This window comes from Euprymna scolopes, chromosome 6 (assembly GCF_053919585.1).
Source record: "Euprymna scolopes isolate OS-2025 chromosome 6, ASM5391958v1, whole genome shotgun sequence".
NCBI lineage: Eukaryota > Metazoa > Mollusca > Cephalopoda > Sepiida > Sepiolidae > Euprymna > Euprymna scolopes.
In genome coordinates, this window is record NC_136487.1 from 108,756,282 (window position 1) to 108,777,178 (window position 20,897).

The window sequence follows — 20,897 nt, forward strand, 5'->3', positions numbered from 1 at the left end:
GCTAGTATATATTTCCAGCAAGGTTATTCAATCCCAGGCCACATACTCTTCTATTATATATTTCCACCTATTTAATCCATTCAAAGGCGATTCTGGGTACTGCTGGTATATATTAACACCTGTCTCATTCAATCATGGGTGGCGTCAGGTATTCTGCTAGTGTATAAGCATCCCATTCAATCCCGGGTGACGCGGGTATTCTGGTAGTATATATATCCCCCTATGTCATTCAATCCTGGGCGAATGCGGGTATTCTGCTAGAAAACATTCCACCTATCTTATCCAATCCCAAGCGACGCTGGGTATTCTGCTAGTACATAGATCCACCTGTCTCATCCCATCCCGGGTGATGATGTGTATTCTGCTAGTACAAATATCGACCTATGTCATCCAATCCCAGGCGATGCTGGGTATTCTGCTAAGAAACATTACACCTATTCATCCAATCCCAGGCGATGCCAAGTATTCTGCTAGTACATATATCAACCTATCGTGTAAAATCTCGGGCGATGCCGGATATTATGCTAGTACAAATATCCACCTATGTCATCTAATCCCAAACGCCGCCGGGTATTCTGCTAGGAAACATTCCACCTATTTCATCCAATCCCAGGCAATACCGGGTATTCTGCTAGTAAATATATCAACCTATCTCATCCGATCCCAGGCAACGGCGTATATTCTGCTAGTACATATATCCACCTCTCTCATCCAATCCTGGGTAATGCCGGGTATTCTGCTAGTACAAATATTGACCTATGTCATCCAATCCTATGCGATGGCGGGCATTCTGCTAGTTCAAATATCCCCTTATTTTATCCAATCCCAGGCGACGCCGGTGTTCTGCTGGGAAACATTCCAACTATTTCATTCAATCTCGAGCAATGCCGGGTATTCTGCTATTACATATATCCATCTATCTTTCCGATCCCAGGCAACACTGGTTATTCTGCTAGGAAACATTCCACCTATTTCATACAATTCCGGACGCTGCCGGGTATTCTACTAGGAAATATTTCACCTATCTTATCCAATCCTGGGCAACGCCGGGTATTCTGCTAGGAAACATTCCACCTATTTCATCCAATCCCAGGCGACACCGGGTATTCTGCTTGTAAATATATCCACCTATTTCATCCAATCCCGGGCTATGCTGTGTATTCTGCTCGTACATATATCTACCTGTGTCATCGAATCGCAGGCGACGCCGGGTAATCTGCTAGTACATATTACTTTTACATGAATTCCTTAGTGTAGTATCAGTCCCAGCATTCAATTGACTTTAATCCCATCCTCTCTGAATACTAAGAATGGCTTTCTAAATAATAATGTTTTTATTTCGAATCTTGCTTTCCCAACTGCTGGAAAACCACTTCTGTGGTACCAATCTTCAAGAATTCTGATGAAAGAACTGACCCACTAAATTATCGCCCCATTAGCCTCCTCCCGCTTTTCGCCAAAATATTTGAGTCCTTAGTTAATCAAGCCCTAGTCCAGCACCTAACAGCTGCTAAACTCCTGACTGACAAACAATATGGGTTCAGGCAAGCCCGTTCAACAGCAGATATCTTAACTGTAGTCTCTGAATGTATACACTGTTCACTGGACAAAACAGAGGAGGGTAGAGCGGTAGCCCTTGATATATATTTTGACAAGGTATGGCACAATGGTCTTCTAAGGAAAATTAGATCATATGGAATCACTGGAAGAATACATAATGTAATTAAATCCTTAAGTAAGAGAAAAATCCAAGTTGTCCTCGACAGTCGTACATCTAAACAATATGACATAAATGCGGGAGTACCTCAGGGGTCTATCCTTGGACCTCTATTATTCCTGATATTCATAAATGACCTCCCTGATAAAATTGTTTCGGAGATGGGTATATTTGCCGATGACACCACTCTCTATAACAAATATGAGGGGAAAACAAATGAACACATATCCAAGGAAATGGCAGAAACACTAGAGGATGACCTCCAATCTGTAGTGGAATTTTATGTAGCAAATAGACCATACCCAACCAATTACTAAAAAAATTTCAAAAGGTATTTTTAAAACTAAAAAAAAAAATTTTTATTGTAAAAAGTTGATGTTTATTCAATAGTATTCCTAATAATTGACAAAAAACAAAAACAGTATTGTAAAATTTACTTTAGTGTTGTAGACTCATTCTCTACTAAATTTTCAGAAGATACAGAAATAATTTAAACTTGCTTTTTAGAAGGGCGTTCACTTTGCTATGTGCATAAATACCTTTTTAGAATTTCAAACGGGGAAAAGTCATGTTGTTAAACCTGAAACCTAATAAAAATTAGTTATAAATTTTTTAGAATAGTCAAGAAATCCTCAGAAAATACTAACTATATGGGAATCAGTTTTTGATAAACTAATATATATATAATCAAACTAGCGGGACCCATTCCCCAGCATTGCCCAGGGTAATAGGAGAATGCTAACTAAAGAAAATAGTAAATATAAGTATTTAAAACAAATGTAATCTCAGCATATATAAGGTTAAAATTTGGAAGGATTATAATGTTTTATTCAATTTGCATAAAATGAAATATGGTTATCAGGTACAAAAAATATTCCCTCTCATATTTTTCGAAAATTGAATTTTACATAAATTCAATAAGTATTGAAAACTTTGTGAAAATCTGACCATAATTTTATCGATTTATGAAATGTGTATGCCTGCACATTAAAAGTGGCCTCTACATAAGAACATTGTTTTAAGGCATTAGTAATTATTTAAAAATTCTTAAAAGAATGGTACAAAAGTTATGATAATTCTATGGTGTACTTTGAAGGTATCTTATGGTGAGTAATTTAGAAAATGAGTGTCTACCTCCTTCCTCAATAAATTTTAAAAAACTGAAATAGTACTTCCATCTGCACATGTAATAGAAATGCTTAAAAGAGGAATTTGCTGAGTAAAAATGAAAATAACGGCACATGGATTTTCCATAAAAAAGACCTCTCTCCACATACATGCACGCACACACAAAGGCAATAAAAATGTTAACAAAATAGTATTGGACAATTCTGAAACCATTTGCAAGTTTTCCATACTGTTTCCGTGAAGGAGAAATCATTCTAGACTGTAGTAATTGTACTGAAAAATAAATTGTGATATGCATCAGGAACATTTGGGTTCTGATGATGCCCCAGGAAAAAGGGCAATTTTGGTTTGGTAGAAAAAGTATGGAATAAATATAATGGCATAGAAAGAGCTTGATGATCTAAGAAAGAATCCTTTTAAATTCTTTTAAATCCGATTAAAAATAAGTTAAAAATATTTTTGTGCCTTGCATATTTGGATATTTTTTCCTTCTTTAAGATCATATACGTTTTTGTCACATTTTTTACACTACTTTTTCTGTAAAAATGCTATATCTTTGTTAAAACACAAGATTAAGCAATGAAATTTACCATATAAGTGTACTTTGATACAAACAATCCAAATATGGTAGTGAAAATCTCCAGAAATAGATGGTTTCCAAATAATCTGCAATAAATGCATGTAAATATATTGCAATACCATAAAAATTTCATGTATCCATTAAAAAAGACCACTTCAAAATTGAATTGTAATGCAGTTTTTGTACAAACTGAAACCCAATATGACTTAAAAATTGAATGTATTGCAAGATATTTTTAATATTATTGTAGATTAACACCTGCCTCTCCAAAATATGTGATTCTCTCTCTTTTTTTTTTTAAAGGCAATTAAAGACACTGAAAAACTTGTCAGAAATTTATTCTTTAAAAAAACAATAAAAAGAAAAATTTAATGTAAAATAATCTTAGATTTTAGGGCCATTCTAATGTTTTAGAACAGTTAACATTTTTTTTTTTTTTTTTTTCAACAATTACGTGTTTTTTTAAGGTCATTGTGGGAAGCGGATGCTTACTACTCAAACTTCAGGATAGTCGTAGGGCTAGGGATAATTACAAGTGAACACCCTGAAAATTTGGCAGAAAGAAAGAAAAAACAATTATTTTGAATGAGGATCAATTACAAATAAATTTAATGTAAAAATGATCCATTATTTCTAGGTCATTCTAGTGTTTTAGAACAGTTAATTTATTTTTCTATGAGAGACAAATGGTGTGCATTTTTTTAGGGAGTGTGGGGTCTTTTTTTTCTTTTAGACAATTATGTGTGGTTTTAAATGGGGGTTTGCCATTCAGATTTAGAATTAATGGTAGAGTTAAAGGAAATTTTTCGAGTGGGACTTGTCACTTTGGTACGATAGATTCAAGGGAAGAACTTGCAGCAGGTGGGCTTGTCACTCTGACCTAGATTTAGTAGTAGCATAATTTTTATTTATTTATATATATATATATACAGTACCACCAAAAAGAAAGTTCGCTCGTCATTTTATCAAAATCTGCAAATTTAAGCTAAAATGAATGTAACTGTTAGGTACGGGCAAAATGAATGCCGATGCTCAAAATGTATAAACATTTTGACCTTAATCCCTTTACTTAAAAATTCATAAAAAATCAGGGAATTAACCAATTTTAATGAAATTTTCCAGTATTTATAAAAATAATGATCGCGGAATATAAAGAACTAATTATTTTTATTTAAATCTTAGTGAAAATGTATTTTGTTTAAACAAAAATACCTTTACTAAAGTTATGGTTTTCAGTAATAAATAAAAAACGCAAGAATTTATTTTTGCTTTTTTTTATATAAATAAAGAATCGTAATTTGTAACAATAAAATAAAAATAAAATAATTTTTACAGGAACATTACGAAAAAAGCCCCTGAAGTCCGTATTAATGAATTCGATATAATTCGAAGAAAAATTAATTTCTCGAACTACCAATATTATCATTGAATTATCATTGTTTATTTAATATTTTCACAAAAAAATTATAATTGCAAAAATTATTTCTACTTTTTTTACACTTCCATTTTTAACGTAATCTTTACATGTAAGATTCTTATATTTCCATTGCACGCAAGAACAATTATCAACGTAAAATAATGTTCATATAATCTTGGAAAATAAAGTAAAAAAAAAATTAAATTGAAAAACAGGAACATAGAAAAATAATTTAATTAAAAAATAGCAAAAATTATACGCACATTCCATGTCGGTAAGTATGGATACGCAGAGCTGAAAAAAAAAAGTCTGTTTTGCCCATCCTCCTCCTCTTTTCACATACCTGCCTGTTTGTGTTTATCAACTTTAAATTTCACGTAAACATTATGATAAATTTTAACATAAGTCTGTATTTTTTAGTGTGTAATTTTTTCAATGATTATAAATTGTTTTCTCAACCAATTGTAATTCTGTATTAATATTAATAAATAATGGTACTAACTTTTTTTTTTCAAAGAATAACTTGTCAGTAGTATAATTAATGAATTTAATTAACTTTTATGTATTTGTAAATGAAGGAAGGAGGGTCTGCAACTCAAAAAAAGTCACTCGGTATGCCCGAATAATGTTAAATAAAGACATAAATTATGTCTAATTTGTCCTTTCATACATATTTGAATTTTGCCGCCAGTTTTTTTTGATACGATAAACAAGTCTCGTTCCAACCAGTGATACATTTTTGGATAATTATTACTTTTTTAGCACAAGTTAAGTACATTTATTGTAATAATTCATTATCTTAAGGCTTTAACTTAACACTTAACTTAGAAATAATTCCAGAAAACTTGCATTTTTCTTGCCAGAAAAATGTAAACGCGATTTTTGTCATAATGAATTTTTACGTGAAATCTAGGGTTTTTCAGATTTGAGATAAAATTATTCCATGTATTTTTTTTATTTCACACACTTTTTTTCTTTGAGAAATTTACTTTAAACTATAATCTTTCAAATACAATAAAAAAGTACTTGAGAATTTAAAAAATTATTATGATTAACCGGCATTAAAAACCATGCCCCACCCCCTACAGAAGCAGCCATTAAATTGCCCATACCTAGTAACTGTTTAAACAACCTATATCTCATTTGACTCACCTTTTATTCCTCTATAATTTTACCTGTTCATATTTAACTTTTAATTGAAGTATCCTAGTGTTCACGTAAATTTAAAAAAATTAGCTTCAAATCAAGAAGGCAAAAAGAAACTCCACAGCAACAAATGAGCTTAAAAACAGCTTAAAATACCACCTTTTAGAATCTCTAATCGTAATTGTTGTTGTTCTTAAGTTATAAAACCTAATATTTAGTTTATATACCTCGAGTCTTTCTTAGTGATCATCAGGAGCTCATTAAATCTCCACCTTTCTGGTTTATTCAATCGAGAAATTGGCCGCAGATTGAAATGTGATGTGAAAATGGTATAACTGCGCAAAAGCACCAAAACACTGGCAGTGTTCATGATGCCCTTAAATCTGGTAGTCCTAGAGTTACTTCTTACAGAGAAAACAATGCTATCAAGATCTGCAGCCTCAGAAACAAATTTGAAACGGCTCCCACAATCCAACAACAGTGTAATCTTGTTAAAAAGTGCTCTTTTTCTACAGTTAAGAACAGACTGAAGGAATTTAATTTGCAAGACTATGTTCCAAGATGCAAACCAATGATTTCTGTAAAGAACAGGAAGTGCCATCTGGACTTCGTCAGATGCAATGAAGATCATGACTCTTCATATTAGTTGAAAGTGATTTTTAGCGATGAAGGCAAGTTCAATAGGCGAGGCAACGATGGTAGGCAGTACGTCCGTTGAAGGAAGGACGAAGAATTTAATCCTAGGTGCAGTTTCAACGCTGCCAGGTGGTGGAGGTTCAGTTTTGGTGTGGGGCGTTATTAGTGCCAATGGTCCAGGGCATATAGGTCACTTGCAAAGTCAAATTAATTTGACCAAGTACATTAATATGTTGACTGAGCATTTTCTACTTTACTTTGGCTGGAATTTGAATGGTAATCCTATCTTCATGCAAGATAATGCTCCCATTCACACAGCTGGCAACATCAAGAGGTTCCTTGAAAAGCATGATATTCCGTGTTTGGATTGGCCTGCACAATCTCCAACAACTATGCAATGATAAAATTTCAAATCTGGAAGAATGTTGGACAAAAATATGCTATTAAATATTATCTAGTTCATTAAGTTCCTGTTGTATTTGTGTTGCATTAATGTTCTAAAGTTACATTTAAATAATAATTTTCCATTGTGCAGAGTTTCTTTTTGCCTTCTTGATTTGAAGTTAAAAATAACGAATGGACTACTTTATTTTGTATCCTAACAATAAATAAGATAATTGTTTGTTCTTATTGTTTTCCAAATGATGAAATTCTTTATAGGGGATGATGCAAAATGGTTGTTTCATAGCGTTATCATTTTATCATTACTTTCCTAAAACTCAAATATATCATGTTAATATTTATAAGAGTACTAGCTGTACCCGGCCACGTGTTACTGTGGTTCAGTTTGTTAAAATGGAACACATTCCTCAAGAAAAATTGCCTTCTGTTCGTTTATTTACTTTTATTATTTTTTGCAATTTTTTTAATCAATAAAAGTTATTTTTTTCCCCAAAAAAAAGATAAATTTTTTTACCATAAATTGTTAGGTGAAAGTTTTTTTTCAGGAAAACTTACACTTTTTTTTTTTTTTTTTTTTTTTAAGAAATTTGGCAGTAAACGTTTCTCTTTGAAAACGGAATTTTTATTATAAAAAGAACAGATGAATGCTTTACATGAATACTGTAAATAGTTATGTGAAAGTAGAGAAAAGTTTGATTCTTTTTTTTCAAGAGAATGTACAAATTATTATTTTTTTTTTAACAGATGTTCAGAAAATAAACAGAAAAATACTTCCATCATTAATTATGCAGAAAAATAAATAAAATGTTGATTTAGTGTTTCAACATTATGCTTATAAATTACGATAAAACTTGCTGAGTATGCGCTATTTTACGGTTGTTGTAAAAATGGAACGGAAACTTAAATTTCGCTTCGTTTTAGTCTTAATTTTTTAATTGTGCCCCCCCCCAAACGAATATAATCAAAACAGTAACATTCAACAATTGTACTTTATGTATATAAAACACAAAATATTTTAAAAAGTTAATAATGAAAGGGAAATAATTCCATTTTTAAACGAAAAAGTCAGTTTGGTATATCATTTTGTTATTTTTTTACATGAATCCAGCTTACCATTCACATTGGAAATGTTGACATTTATAGGTTGTCGGGTACGTTTACAACGAATAAACACTCCAATCTAGTAGATGTATCAGAATTTTTGTAGGAATTTTTGACACCCCTATCACGAAACTGCGAATAAAATATAAAAAACTTGTAATTTCTCTTTTAAAAGTGGGTTGTTTATTTTCTTTATGGATTATACTTCCAAAATAAACTATTAAAGTTGTTTTAAAAGTAATAGAAATATTTTTTTTATTTTTTAAAAAACAGTAATGAATTTTATGAACTCAATATTTTTCAATTTTTAAACTTTAAAAATCTATCAAAATTTTTCTATTGATTCTATTTTTACGATATTTTCAGGATCAATGTGAAATTTTATGCTCTTTCCAATAAACCGAATATGATATTTTAGACAAATGTTTTTTTTTTAAATTCATGCCCCCCCCCATTTTCAAGTGTCTATTAAAAAGTAAATAATTAATTTACTCACCAAAGTTTTATGCAAATTGATGAGAAAAGGTCAATAAATAATATATTCAAATTTAAAACAAAAAAGTAGTGTTTTTTAGAAATTTACCTGTAAAGTTCGAAGTTTTTTTTTTTTTAAACCACGTTATTTGTTTTTTCTTTTGTTTTTTTTTTTTTTTTTATGAAACCTTGGTCCTTGCTCCTTTAATTGAAAAAAAAAAAAATTAGGGCTTGAATTACATTTTTCGAGTAGTTATAAGCTTGGAAAGACAGGTGGTCGAATAATTCATGCCTCCCATTTTGAAATGTCTATTAAAAAGTAAATAATTAATTTACTCACGAAAGTGTTATATATCACAAATTGAAGAGAAAAGGCCACTAAATACTATATTCAAATTTAAAACAAAAAAAAGTAGTGTTTTTAGAAATTTACCTGTAAAGTCCGAAGTTTAAAACCTTTTTTTAAAAAAAAACACATTGTTTGGTTTTTGGTTTTTTTTTTAATGAAACTTTGGTCCTTGCTCCTTTAATTGAAAAAAAAAAATTAGGGCTTGAGTTACATTTTTCGAGGAGTTATAAGCTTGGAAAGACTGGGTGGAATTATTCACTATTTTTCACAAAATTTCTGACACACCTACCAATCTATTCATGTTAGAACGGCTTTCAGAATAGACACCCCTAACCTTGCCAGCATACCTGAAAAGCTATAAAAGTTGACGTGTCGAATGTGAACGATGAGTTGGACGTAATGTAAAAATGTACCGAATTTAAAAGGGAACGAAATTTAAATTTCCGTTCCATTTTTACAACAACCGTAAAGCAGAGCATTCTATGCAAATTTTACCTAACTTACTGTATTAATGCTATTTTTTTTAAGCAAAAAAAAAAATATTTAGGTTTGGCTATAAATTCCTAAATTCATTTCACTCTAAATAATTTAGGTGACTGAAATAGGAATCTAATTGAATCTTTAATTTCCTGAATAGTATGTGAGAAATTCATTTTTCTTTGAGTTATATCGAATTCATTAATACAGACTTTACGGGCTTTTTTCGGAATGTTCCTGTAAAAATTATTTTTTATTGTTACAAATTACGATGCTTTATTTATATAAAAAAAGAAAAAATAAATTCTTGCGTTTTTTATTTACTACTGAAAATCATAACTTTAGTAAAGGTATTTTTTGTTTAAACAAAATAATACATTTTCACTAAGATTTAAATAAAAATAATTAGTTCATTATATTCTGCGATCATTATTTGATAAATACTGCAATTTTCATTAAAATTGGTTAATTTCCTGATTTTTGGTGAATTTTTAAGTAAAGGGAGGAGTCAAAATGTTTATACCCTTTGAGCGTCGGCATTCATTTTGTGTGTACCAACCATTTTTCGATGAATATTTGATAGGAAAGCAACCACGTGTGGTTAATTTAAATCAAATTTCAATCACATGGTTACATTATCAATAATCATGTGATTAAACCCATTGAAAATTTACCGATATTGTAAACACATTCTGTTTACATTAAGCCTGTAGTGGTGAGACCAAAATATCCTTTTAGTGATCCAGTGTTGGCAATTTTAAATTTAAATTTAAAAAAAACCCGCGAGATCAGGAGAAAGAAATGTCCAGAAAATCGCTAGATTTTTAACTTTTATCATCTGAAATTTTCAAAAATCGCTAATCCCCCCCCCCAAAAAAAAAACTCCATATTTTAACTTCCTACAATAAAAAAATTATAAATATAATATATTCAATATATAAAATGTTCTGTGTTTTCTCACTATATGTTTCTGGAATTATATTGAAGCAGTTAGATCCCCAGAAGGCTTACATATTTTATCAGCTAGTTTTACCTGTTTTTTCAGAGGGTATTTTTTTTTTTTTTTTTTTTTTTTTTGCAAGAAACAAATCATAAACTCAAACTTTTTATAATAAAAATTAAATTGAAAGATACTGCAAATTAAACATCACAATAATGGTGCAACATATTTTGAAATTAGAAAAATAAAAAAAACAAAAAAACTTTGTTTTAGTATGTTAAAAGTATTTAGGTTGGTAAATAATTAAATTCTACTGTATTTGGTATAAGTTTTTTTTTTTTTTTTTTTTTTGCTGTTGTTTCTTGCTTTATACAATTTTCGACTAAATACTTCTAAATTAAGCAGGGTTGCTTAGATCGTATTTTAAACTAAACTTCGGAGGTTGGAATGTCCCCCCCCCCCACACCTAAAATGTACTTGGAAAAATCGATTTTATAACGAGATTTAAGAATGATTAGCCAAAAAAAAGGTGAAAAACAAAACAAATAATCAATAAATAATTGTTACCAAAGGCAATAAATGCTACTTTTTTTACTTACATGAATGAGTTTATTTTATGTTTTAAAGTATTTTCAAGCGCTTTTCTTTATTTTTTAATCTTAAATTGCGGGTGTGTGGGTGCCAAATATCTCCAAATTTTGTAGAATTCCCCGCTAGATTGCAAGCGAAATCTCCAGATCTAGCAGGAAAACCGCTAAATTGGAAACACTGGTCACGTGACAGGAAGCGGTAATAAATAATTGTCCCTAAATAAAAAAAAAATGGCGTATCGGTACAAAGAAAAACACCTATTTATCATAGAAAAATTAAGTATAATGTTATAATTAAAAAGAAATATATAAAAACACACGTGGATATAGTAAACATATTATACCAAAACGTGGAAGCCATCCGTCCAATGGTTTTTTTAGACTATTAATTGCGAACGAACCAAGAGTTACATTTTTATATATATAGATATGAAAGGATATTCATTTCCAATCAAAATGGTGGTATTTGAGGACTTGTAGATTTTTGGTTTTTAAATATGATTATTTTAATAGAACTACCTTGAAATCTTGAAATATCTAAAGCATTATTATGGTCAGTGGGCATTACTAGAATAAATATTGATTGTAAATAGTTTTTAGAACCGTTCTTGCATGGATATAGTTTTAAATAAAGTGCCCCCTCCCTCCCCCCAAAAGTTTTAAAGCAAATAAAATCGATTTTTTTTTTTTTTTTTGAAGTGTTCCTTCTAGTCATGGTTATCTTTTCCAACAATAACAATAATAAGTGGTAAATTAAGATATATCAGAGGATTAAATCCATTATAATGCAGGTCAGTATCTCCATAAATATATTAGTCATTTTCATATTCTGTTAATAGTTGAAAAAATCAATTAGTTTGAAATTTAAAATGAGATTGGAAGTCTTCAAGTTATTAAATAAAAATTCAATTAGAATCTGAAAAATTTAACTATAATTCAGTTTCAATTGTTGACCATAATGTTGCCTAAAATAGTATTAACTAATACTATAGTCTTTAAAATAAATAATTGCAATACTTTTATCTAAAATTTTCTGATTTTTAATAAATAATCATTTAATGCATTATTAAAAAAAATAGTTTTAAACAAGACATAAAAGGAGGGAAAGTTCAATTAATGGATAGTTATTTTATTATTTTAATTTAATTAAAATTATTTTCTTTTACTTATACCACATGTATCTACACATAATTTAAAATTATAATCGGAGAAGGCTACTTCTACAGAATTTGAACCGGAATGTTAATTTTAACCCTAATTGTAAACTAATCCTAAGTTTAGATTGGGTTGGAAAAAAGTTGATCTGGTTAGGTTCAATGCAGGTAGTAGCACCTCCTTCTTTATTATTCTATTAATTATATTATTTAATGCTCCAAAAAGAATTTTTGGTAAAAATCTAATATAAAAAGTGTAAAAACTATTTGAAAGAATAAAAGTAAAATTTTCAGTCGGTCTGAAGCAATCTAAATAGCTATAAATGTGAGTTTTCTTCTCACACTCACATTGATATTAAAAGCCTACTTTTTTTATTTAAAAGTTATTAAGATGAACTTCTTAATATACTCAGTCATGGATATGTGAGCGACTACATGAAGGTTAACTGATTTGCCTATTTCTTTGAAAAACCAACGTTAATTACTTATTCATTTTTATGGTTTCTTCTTAGATAATTGGTTTCATTTAACTATTATGCTGAATTCTTTTTATGCATAGTTTCTACATTCTGCATAATTGCATAAAATGCAAGATGAAAACCTAGCACATGGAAATATTTATTTATTTATATATATATATATATATATATACACAATACTTTCACTACGACTAATATAAATTTTTTTTTTAATACTTTCACTATGACTAATATAAATTTTTTTTTAAATACTTTCACTATAACTAATATAAAATTTTTTTTAAATACTTTCACTATAACTAATATAAATTTTTTTTAAATACTTTCACTATGACTAATATAAATTTTTTTTTAAATACTTTCACTATAACTAATATAAATTTTTTTTAAATACTTTCACTATGACTAATATAAATTTTTTTTTAAATACTTTCACTATGACTAATATAAATTTTTTTTTAAATACTTTCACTATGACTAATATAAATTTTTTTTTAAATACTTTCACTATAACTAATATAAATTTTTTTTTAAATACTTTCACTATAACTAATATAAATTTTTTTTAAATACTTTCACTATGACTAATATAAAAAATTTTTAAATTCCCGGCATGGTTATTGAGAAAAGTGCGAACGGGCAAACAATTTAGGGACAATTTTACTCCTATAATGCCCACTAGGGAGGCAATCAGTTATCCCGGAAAATCCATTCTAGCAACAATTTACTTTCACCAAGACTGTGCAAACTTTAAAAAAAAAAAATTCCAAGGTGAAAAGTGCACACAAACAGGAGTGAATTACTAGGTTCACTTCCTTGTTATTGGGGTACCAAAAATAGCACGCTCCGTTTCCTGCAGAGCACATTAGAAAAAGATAGATTCAGGGCAAAATCTGTCAACAGCCTATAATTTAATGTGAAAACTTATTTGTGAGTTATTTTATGCTTATTAGTGAATAAAATGTATTCTTTATTTAATTTTATTGGGAAGTTAAATAAATATCACAATATGTCTAAGTAACATGTATTGTGTGCATGGTATTGGTAAGTAAAGCTGTCCATATTAGTGGAAGGTAAGATGTTTGTTTTTTTATGATCTCCTATTCCAAGAAGTAATTACGTGCAAAGTAATTACATGAAACTCAGTTTCATTCTATTGTGTCATTCCTTTCATTCTATTCTGTCATTCCATCAAAGCATTAATAATAATAGTAATAATAATAATAATAATGAAGATAATATGTAGAAAGTATTATGTAAAAAGTTTAGTAATAAATTGAATAAATTGATGGAAAAAAGGAAGAGGGGTGAATTGCATCAGGGTAAAAAAGCCTTTGTTACTTTCCCAGTGGGATTATATATTTGAGAGAGTACATCCACTTGGATAAAAAATAAGAATTATTTAACTGGGACAAAATGTATGTATTGTGGGCTAGGAACACGCTCTAGTGGTAACTGTAAGTGGTGAGCATAAAAGTGGTGCATAGGACGTGCTTACTTATCCTATTATGTTAATAATTACAGGGGAAAATCATTACCATTTTATTAATATAGAAGGTAGATAGCAGACAGACTAGCAGAATTTGTGGAAATACCATGGTAGTTGAAAATTTTTAAAACATATCAGTAAGAAACTTATCACATAATCAAATAATTACAATGAGGTTGGACCATGTATCAGTAATAAACATCAATCATGAAGCTGTGAATCTTCAGCTCCTAGTATCTCTGCTGACACAATTGCATCAATTTGTTGAACTGTTTTGATCTTATCCTGATATCACAGCATTATGATCATGTGTCAGTGTGGTAGCTCTGTTTTTTAAAATTCAATGGAATTCCCAGTACATGTCTGTCTAATATCTTTCAAAAGTTCAGCTAGATGTGCATGATACACATGTGATATTAAGTCACGTCGATTTTGTGTAAGTTCTGATGACCCCAAATTGTATACTATTTCAGGACATCTTAGATTACATGTGTATGTAAGAAATCGGTTTGGTTTTCTATATTTACAGAAAACTGCTTTGTACTAATGTCAACATGACATGCAAATAGATAATGTTTTCACCTGAAATACTCAGGTTTAAAAGATCCTTAATCAACAAAAGTACCCTTTCATTTTACTTATTTAGGCATGACATTTAAGTGGGCAATACTTTCACCTTAGCTGCATTGGAATTTATAGTTATTTCAACATGGCATGTAAGTAGGTAATAATGGTAATTAACAAATTTTGGAGTGGGAATAGTTGTAATGATTTTTAACTGAGAAGAGATTATAAAAGGGAGGTAATTCGTTTCTCAATGTTTGTGACAATGTTTTTCTGTAATATTGGACGGACATCTGACAAGTAAATTAATATTTAGATAATTTAAAAAATATTTTGTATAAAGGTTTCAGTATTTTAGAATTTATACTAAGAAATGTTAATGTAATTTAAAAAAGAAATGTGTAAATTAATGTAATTTAGTTTTACATATTCCCTCAAAATTTGCTTATTTCATGTTAGTTTGTTGAATTGTTCAGCGTTTTTGCCATAAAAGTTTTAAAAAAATAAATAAAATTGTCACTTTATTATTTTTCTGTCTTTCATTTTTTTGCAATTTATATGAAAAGTTGAGTTTGTATAAAAAGAATATTTGGCAAATGTATAACACATCCAATCTCTAAAAATGTTAAAAATTTAGAAGGTGGTAAAAATATTAAGAAATAACAATCATATGAATCGGTTTATGTGAAACTTAATAAAATGTTATAATGAAAAAAATTTAGCAATTCATTGATAGTATTTTGAAAAAAAAATTTTTTTTAATTCAGCAAACGTCTGACAAATGTTTATTTTATTTAATGAATGTAAATCTATTTCATTTATAAAAGATTTATAAAGAAATTGATAAATCTAATTCATTAAGAGATTTAAAGCAAGCATTGGCCATTGATTTGTTCATATTGATAGAAGTTGTCAATTATAAAACAGAAACAATAAAAGTTGTTCAGTGTTTGAATGCTGTAGATGTTTAATGATATTTATCTTCATTTAAGATCTTTAGATTAAAAAAAAAATGTAAATATCTCAATATAAATTAAATACTGATACTACGTAATTGAATTGAATTCCAGGTCCTGGTTTGACATTTGTTGCCTATCCTGAAGCCATAACAAAATTACCAATCTCTCCCTTATGGGCAATTTTATTTTTTTTAATGTTGTTCACCGTTGGTTTGGATACTCAGGTAAGTTTTGCTTGCCTCTTTTAAATGTGATCACATTGTGTTGAAAATTGTGGAATTTTGTCTTGAGTCATTACTAATTTTAGTTCTGTTATGAGAAAATTTAAACAATTAGAATTTGACCATAAATATTTAAAAGAAAAAAAAAAACTTGAAAATCACAATTCACATATCTTTAAATGCCTTGTATTTTAAAGCATTACTAAAAAAAAATACAATTCTTCAACTAGAAGTGCATTTGTTCAACAGATGCATTTCTTTATTATATTCTTTATTATAATATTATGCATGCCACACACACACACACACATATATATATACACTTGTGCCCGATATTATTCATACCCCTCGGATCTTTGAGATTTCTATAAGAATATTGCTCAAACCAGAAGGTAGACAATATTAAAGGGATTTCAAACAATAAATCAAGCATAAGCATTTAATTTAAACTCAACAAATAAATAAATTATGCAAGTTTGAAACATTATACAAAGAAAAACAATAATGGCACTAGTTCAAAATTATTCATACCTCTCTTACTAATAGTCAATAGCATGCCCTTTATTCTTAATAACTGCCTGTAACCGTTTTGAATATTTATCAACAAGGTTTTTACAAGCATCAACACTGATTTTTGACCATTCTTCAATGCAGTAGTTCTCCAAATCCCTCAAATTTCTAGGTTTCCGCTTTTTAACCTCAGTTTTCAATATGTGCCAGAGATTTTCGATAGGGTTCAGGTCGGGACTCTGGCTAGGCCATTCCAAAACATTAATTTGATTATCCTCAAACCATTTCTTGACTATTTTGGCAGTATGTTTTGGATCATTATCCTGTTGAAGGACCCAGTTTGGTCCTAAATGGAGCTTCTCCCCATCCTGTCTAATGTTTTTCTGGAGTATCTCCAAATATTGCTCCTTCTTCATGGTTCCATCTATCTTGACCAAACTACCTGGACCACTAGCCGAAAAGGAGCCCCAAAACATTAGGCTACTACCACCATGTTTCACCGTGGGTATGGTGTTCTTTGGGTTGTAAGCTTCTCCTTTCTTCCTCCAAACGTAAGAAGCATCCATATGGCCAAACAATTCAATTTTTGTTTCGTCAGTCCACAAAATACTTGAGAAAACGGACTCTGGAGAATTCACATGGGTCCTAGCAAACTTTAGACGTGCTGCAAGGTGTTTTTCGGTGTGCAATGGAGTTCTTCTTGGTCTTCTTCCTTTCAGACCATTTTCATGCAGAGTCCTTTGCAATGTTTGCCTTGATATTTTTATGCCAGAAGTCTCCAGATTTTCTAAAATGTCCTTAGTAGTGGTGGTTGGATTTGCATTAACACTTCTTACAATATTCATGGTGGCTCTAGCAGACAGTTTCCTTTTCCTTCCTCTACCAATCAAGTTGTTTGTTGTGTGGTGGCTCTGGAATTTTTTGATGATGCTCTGTACTGTTGCTGTAGGGACCTCAAATTTCTTGGAAATTGACTTGTAACCTAAACCATCCTTATGTGAATTCACAATTTTAGTCCTAAGATCATTACTAAGCTCTTTTTTCTTCCCCATTCTAATAATTTTTATTCTTTTATTGGTTTTCAGTTGATATCATTTTAATTTCTGAAAAATGCAAAAAACGAAATGAAATTAATCAAAGGTTGTATAAAAGCATTCAAAATAAGAATCAAACAGGAAACAAACAGTCAGAAACTCGATTAATACTGAAAAAATAAGGGGGTATGATTATTTTTTAACATTGCAGATTTTATAAATAGTTGTATATTTCTTTTATTACAAGTATCCCGAGATTTTAAAATGACGAAAATGATCAGAAGAGGTTTATTAAGAATATGTATCAATATGGACGTAAACAATAAATTCTTACAAAGTTACACCTAATAAACTCAATTTTCAAGGGGGGTATGAATAATATCGGGCACAAGTGTATATATATGAGAACTCTAGATTACTTTATGTACTCGCCTGAATTCAGCGTTTAATAGTTCTCAATTCTCTTCATTCCCGTGACAATTGTTTGGTGGCCCTGAGGTAGAGGTTTACAAATGGTGCAAAAGGTGGCTCCATGGCTGGGTTCAAATCTCATGAATGGCAGGAATTGTTACCCTACACTGATGATTGCGTAAGCATGAAACACATGTCTGTACATAAAAATGAATGATTATTATTTAGTTATTTTACTTTTAATGTACACACACACACATTAGTGGCCACAGGGAAGGCAACCGAGCAAAGAAAAACCCAAAGCAAAATTTATCCCAAAGCAACAAAACTGAAGCTAGCCTGCCAGGACACAATATATACATACAAATATAAGCAAATTTGGGTTATTTTATTGGTTTGAAAATATCGGTTCTTTTTTACTAATTATCATAAAATTTTAACCACAGAATAGTAATATAATCTTCATGCAAATTTTCATGATCAAAATTGAACAAATGAAGGCTTGTTGGAAAGGTAATGACCTGAATTGTGTAGTTGGCTATGTGACATTTGCAGTTAAGGTCGCACATTAAGGGGATCATCCATAATCCAATGCCTATTTTTGGCACTTTTTTACATCCATAAAATGTTTCGATAAAGGTGGAGTGTCTTTCTACCTCCCCCTCCCCCCCAAAAATCATTTAAAATTACCACTAACATAGGTTTTCGAGGGTGCTGAAAAACAAAAATGTTTAAAATTCCAGGAAACGAGTAGTTTCCAAGATATGAAGAAAGTGGGGGATCACTTTTCTGTATTAATTTAACATAAAATGAGCACCCATTTTATGGTCACCTTTTTGTTAGGGGGTAGTGTTTATTGTGGCCTGGTAACCAACACAAAACCTACCTTAAAAAACTTGTTTTAGATAGGTTTTCGGATGTGCTAAAAACGAATATCACATTTAAATTTTCTGCAAATAAGTATTTTTCTGGGTATTAAGCAAAAATCCACGCACTTGCGATAACAATACCCACCATTTATAACATAAAGAATTACATTGCTTAATACCCGGAAAAATACTTATTTGTGGAAAATTTAAATGCAATATTCATTTCAAGTTGCTGCTGCGTGGATGATTTTGCCAAGGTATATTTAATATTGTTCTTAGCATCCTGGTGTATGTGCCGTCTAGTTTTCTTTCCAATCTTTTGGTGACTGTCCAGGTTGTACCACCGTAAACAAGGACAGACTCTACCACTGCCCTAAAGAACTGCCTTTTCAGTTTGTCAGCCAATCCCGAAGTCCATACTGAATGTAGCCCATCCAATGTGGTCCATGCTTTTGAGATGCGAATTCCGATATCTCTCTCTGTGGAAACTATGTTGCTGCCCAGATACATAAACTCAGCGACTTCTTTCAGTGTTGATCCAACCAAAGCCCTGATCTCTCCTTTCACATTGAAAGTCATAAATTTTGTCTTATCCACATTTATGTGGGGACCAATGTCATTTGCAGACTTTTCTAGCTTACATAAGTGTTTGCGCATCAGCAGTGTTATTCGCGAACAAAGCAATATCATCTGCATAATCTGCATCAGTTATGTGTGCTGATTGATGACGTCTGTTTCTGGGTTTATTTAGGGCAGAGCCTAGCATGTTGTGTATATTAAGAGAGGTGCGAAGTACAAAGTCAAGACAGACAATGAAAAGAAAAGGGGCAAGAGTATCTCCTTGTAAAACCCCAATGCAGATGTCGAAAAATTCAGTGTCCCCATCTGGTGACCTAACCATTGCTCGAGTGTGCTCATCCCACGAAGCAGCAACTTTATGGCAACCTACCTGCCATATCTAATACCATTAGAAAAAGACGCCTACGATTTGCCAGTCATTGTCTGAAGAGCAAGCATGAATTGGTGAGTGATGTATTGCTATGGACTCCACGACACGGACGCGCAAGCAGAAGACAACCTAGATCAACGTACATCCAACAAATAGCACACGACGCCAACTGTGAACCTGAAGATCTGAGGCAACTGATGGAAGACAGGAAACTCTGGAGAGGAAGAGTCACATTGGTCCAGGCAAGGAGCCCGTCATGATGATGATTCATTTCAGCACACCTGAAAACCTATAGAAAACCAGTTTTAACATAGGTTTTGTGTTAGTCTACCAAGCCACAATTACCAAATAAACACCACTCCTAAAGAAAAAATAAATAAAAATAACACGCCCCCCCCCCAAAAAAAAGGTGGTATAAAGTGGATGTTCATGTTACGTTAAATTAATATAGAAAAATGATGCCCCACTTTTTGAAACTATAATTTCTCCATATCTTGGAAACTACTCGTTTCCTGGAATTTTAAATATCTTCATTTTCAGCACTCTTGAAAACCTACAATAGTGGTAATTTTAAAGGATTTTTTTGGGGTGGAAAGATACTGCACCTTTACCAATGTTTCAATCATAGTCATTTGTTTTCCTAGTTTTTCATATGAATTGCAAAATATCTGATATTTCCTCAGGCCTTGATAGAGGGGAGACTAAAACTTGCTGCTATGGTTTCAATGGTCTTGAGATTAAAAATTTTTCATACAATTTTATTTATTGTGTAAATTATTCTATTAAATTCAATAAGTTTTTGTTTTCAAAAACTGCTGCATTCGATTATTGATCTACTTTTTGTGGACATGATACTTTACTCCCATGGATTACCAAAGTCTTCTTTTTGAGGAATTGGGGAAAGGGATAGTAGTTTTCAATTTTTTTTTTTTTTTTTTTTTTTTTTTTTTTTGTGGTACGGGTTGTCATATATCCATCCTCCCAGGCATGATCACCCCCTTTTTTCGGTAGTGATTATGTAATATCTGTTTGTGGTCATGATACTTTACTCCCATGGATTACCAAAGTATGATTTTTGGGTAGTAGAAGAGGAGGAGATGAAATAATGTCCGTTTAGCTCTCATATGTTAATCTGCCCAAGCATACCTACGGCTGGGGAGAGAGGGAGAGATAGAAATGTTAAAATGTTAAAATAAAGATGTTACATAAATTATTTAACTTTTATTTAATTTTATATGGTCCCAAACAATGTCTGGTAGCTTTGCTAGTTTTATAGAAAGAGCAATTTTTTTAAGAAATAT

The 20,897-nt window shown here is 30.7% G+C and overlaps 1 protein-coding gene across 1 annotated transcript in view; it reads left to right on the forward strand.

Moving 5' to 3' along the window:
* The window catches only part of LOC145277849 (sodium- and chloride-dependent glycine transporter 2-like), an 82,929-nt gene that overhangs the window by 36,475 nt on the left and 25,557 nt on the right, over positions 1–20,897 (forward strand). Inside the window, exon 9 of the mRNA XM_080129793.1 lies at positions 15,714–15,826. Coding sequence (XP_079985919.1) covers positions 15,714–15,826 — 113 coding nt within the window. The remainder of the gene's footprint in view (positions 1–15,713; positions 15,827–20,897) is intronic.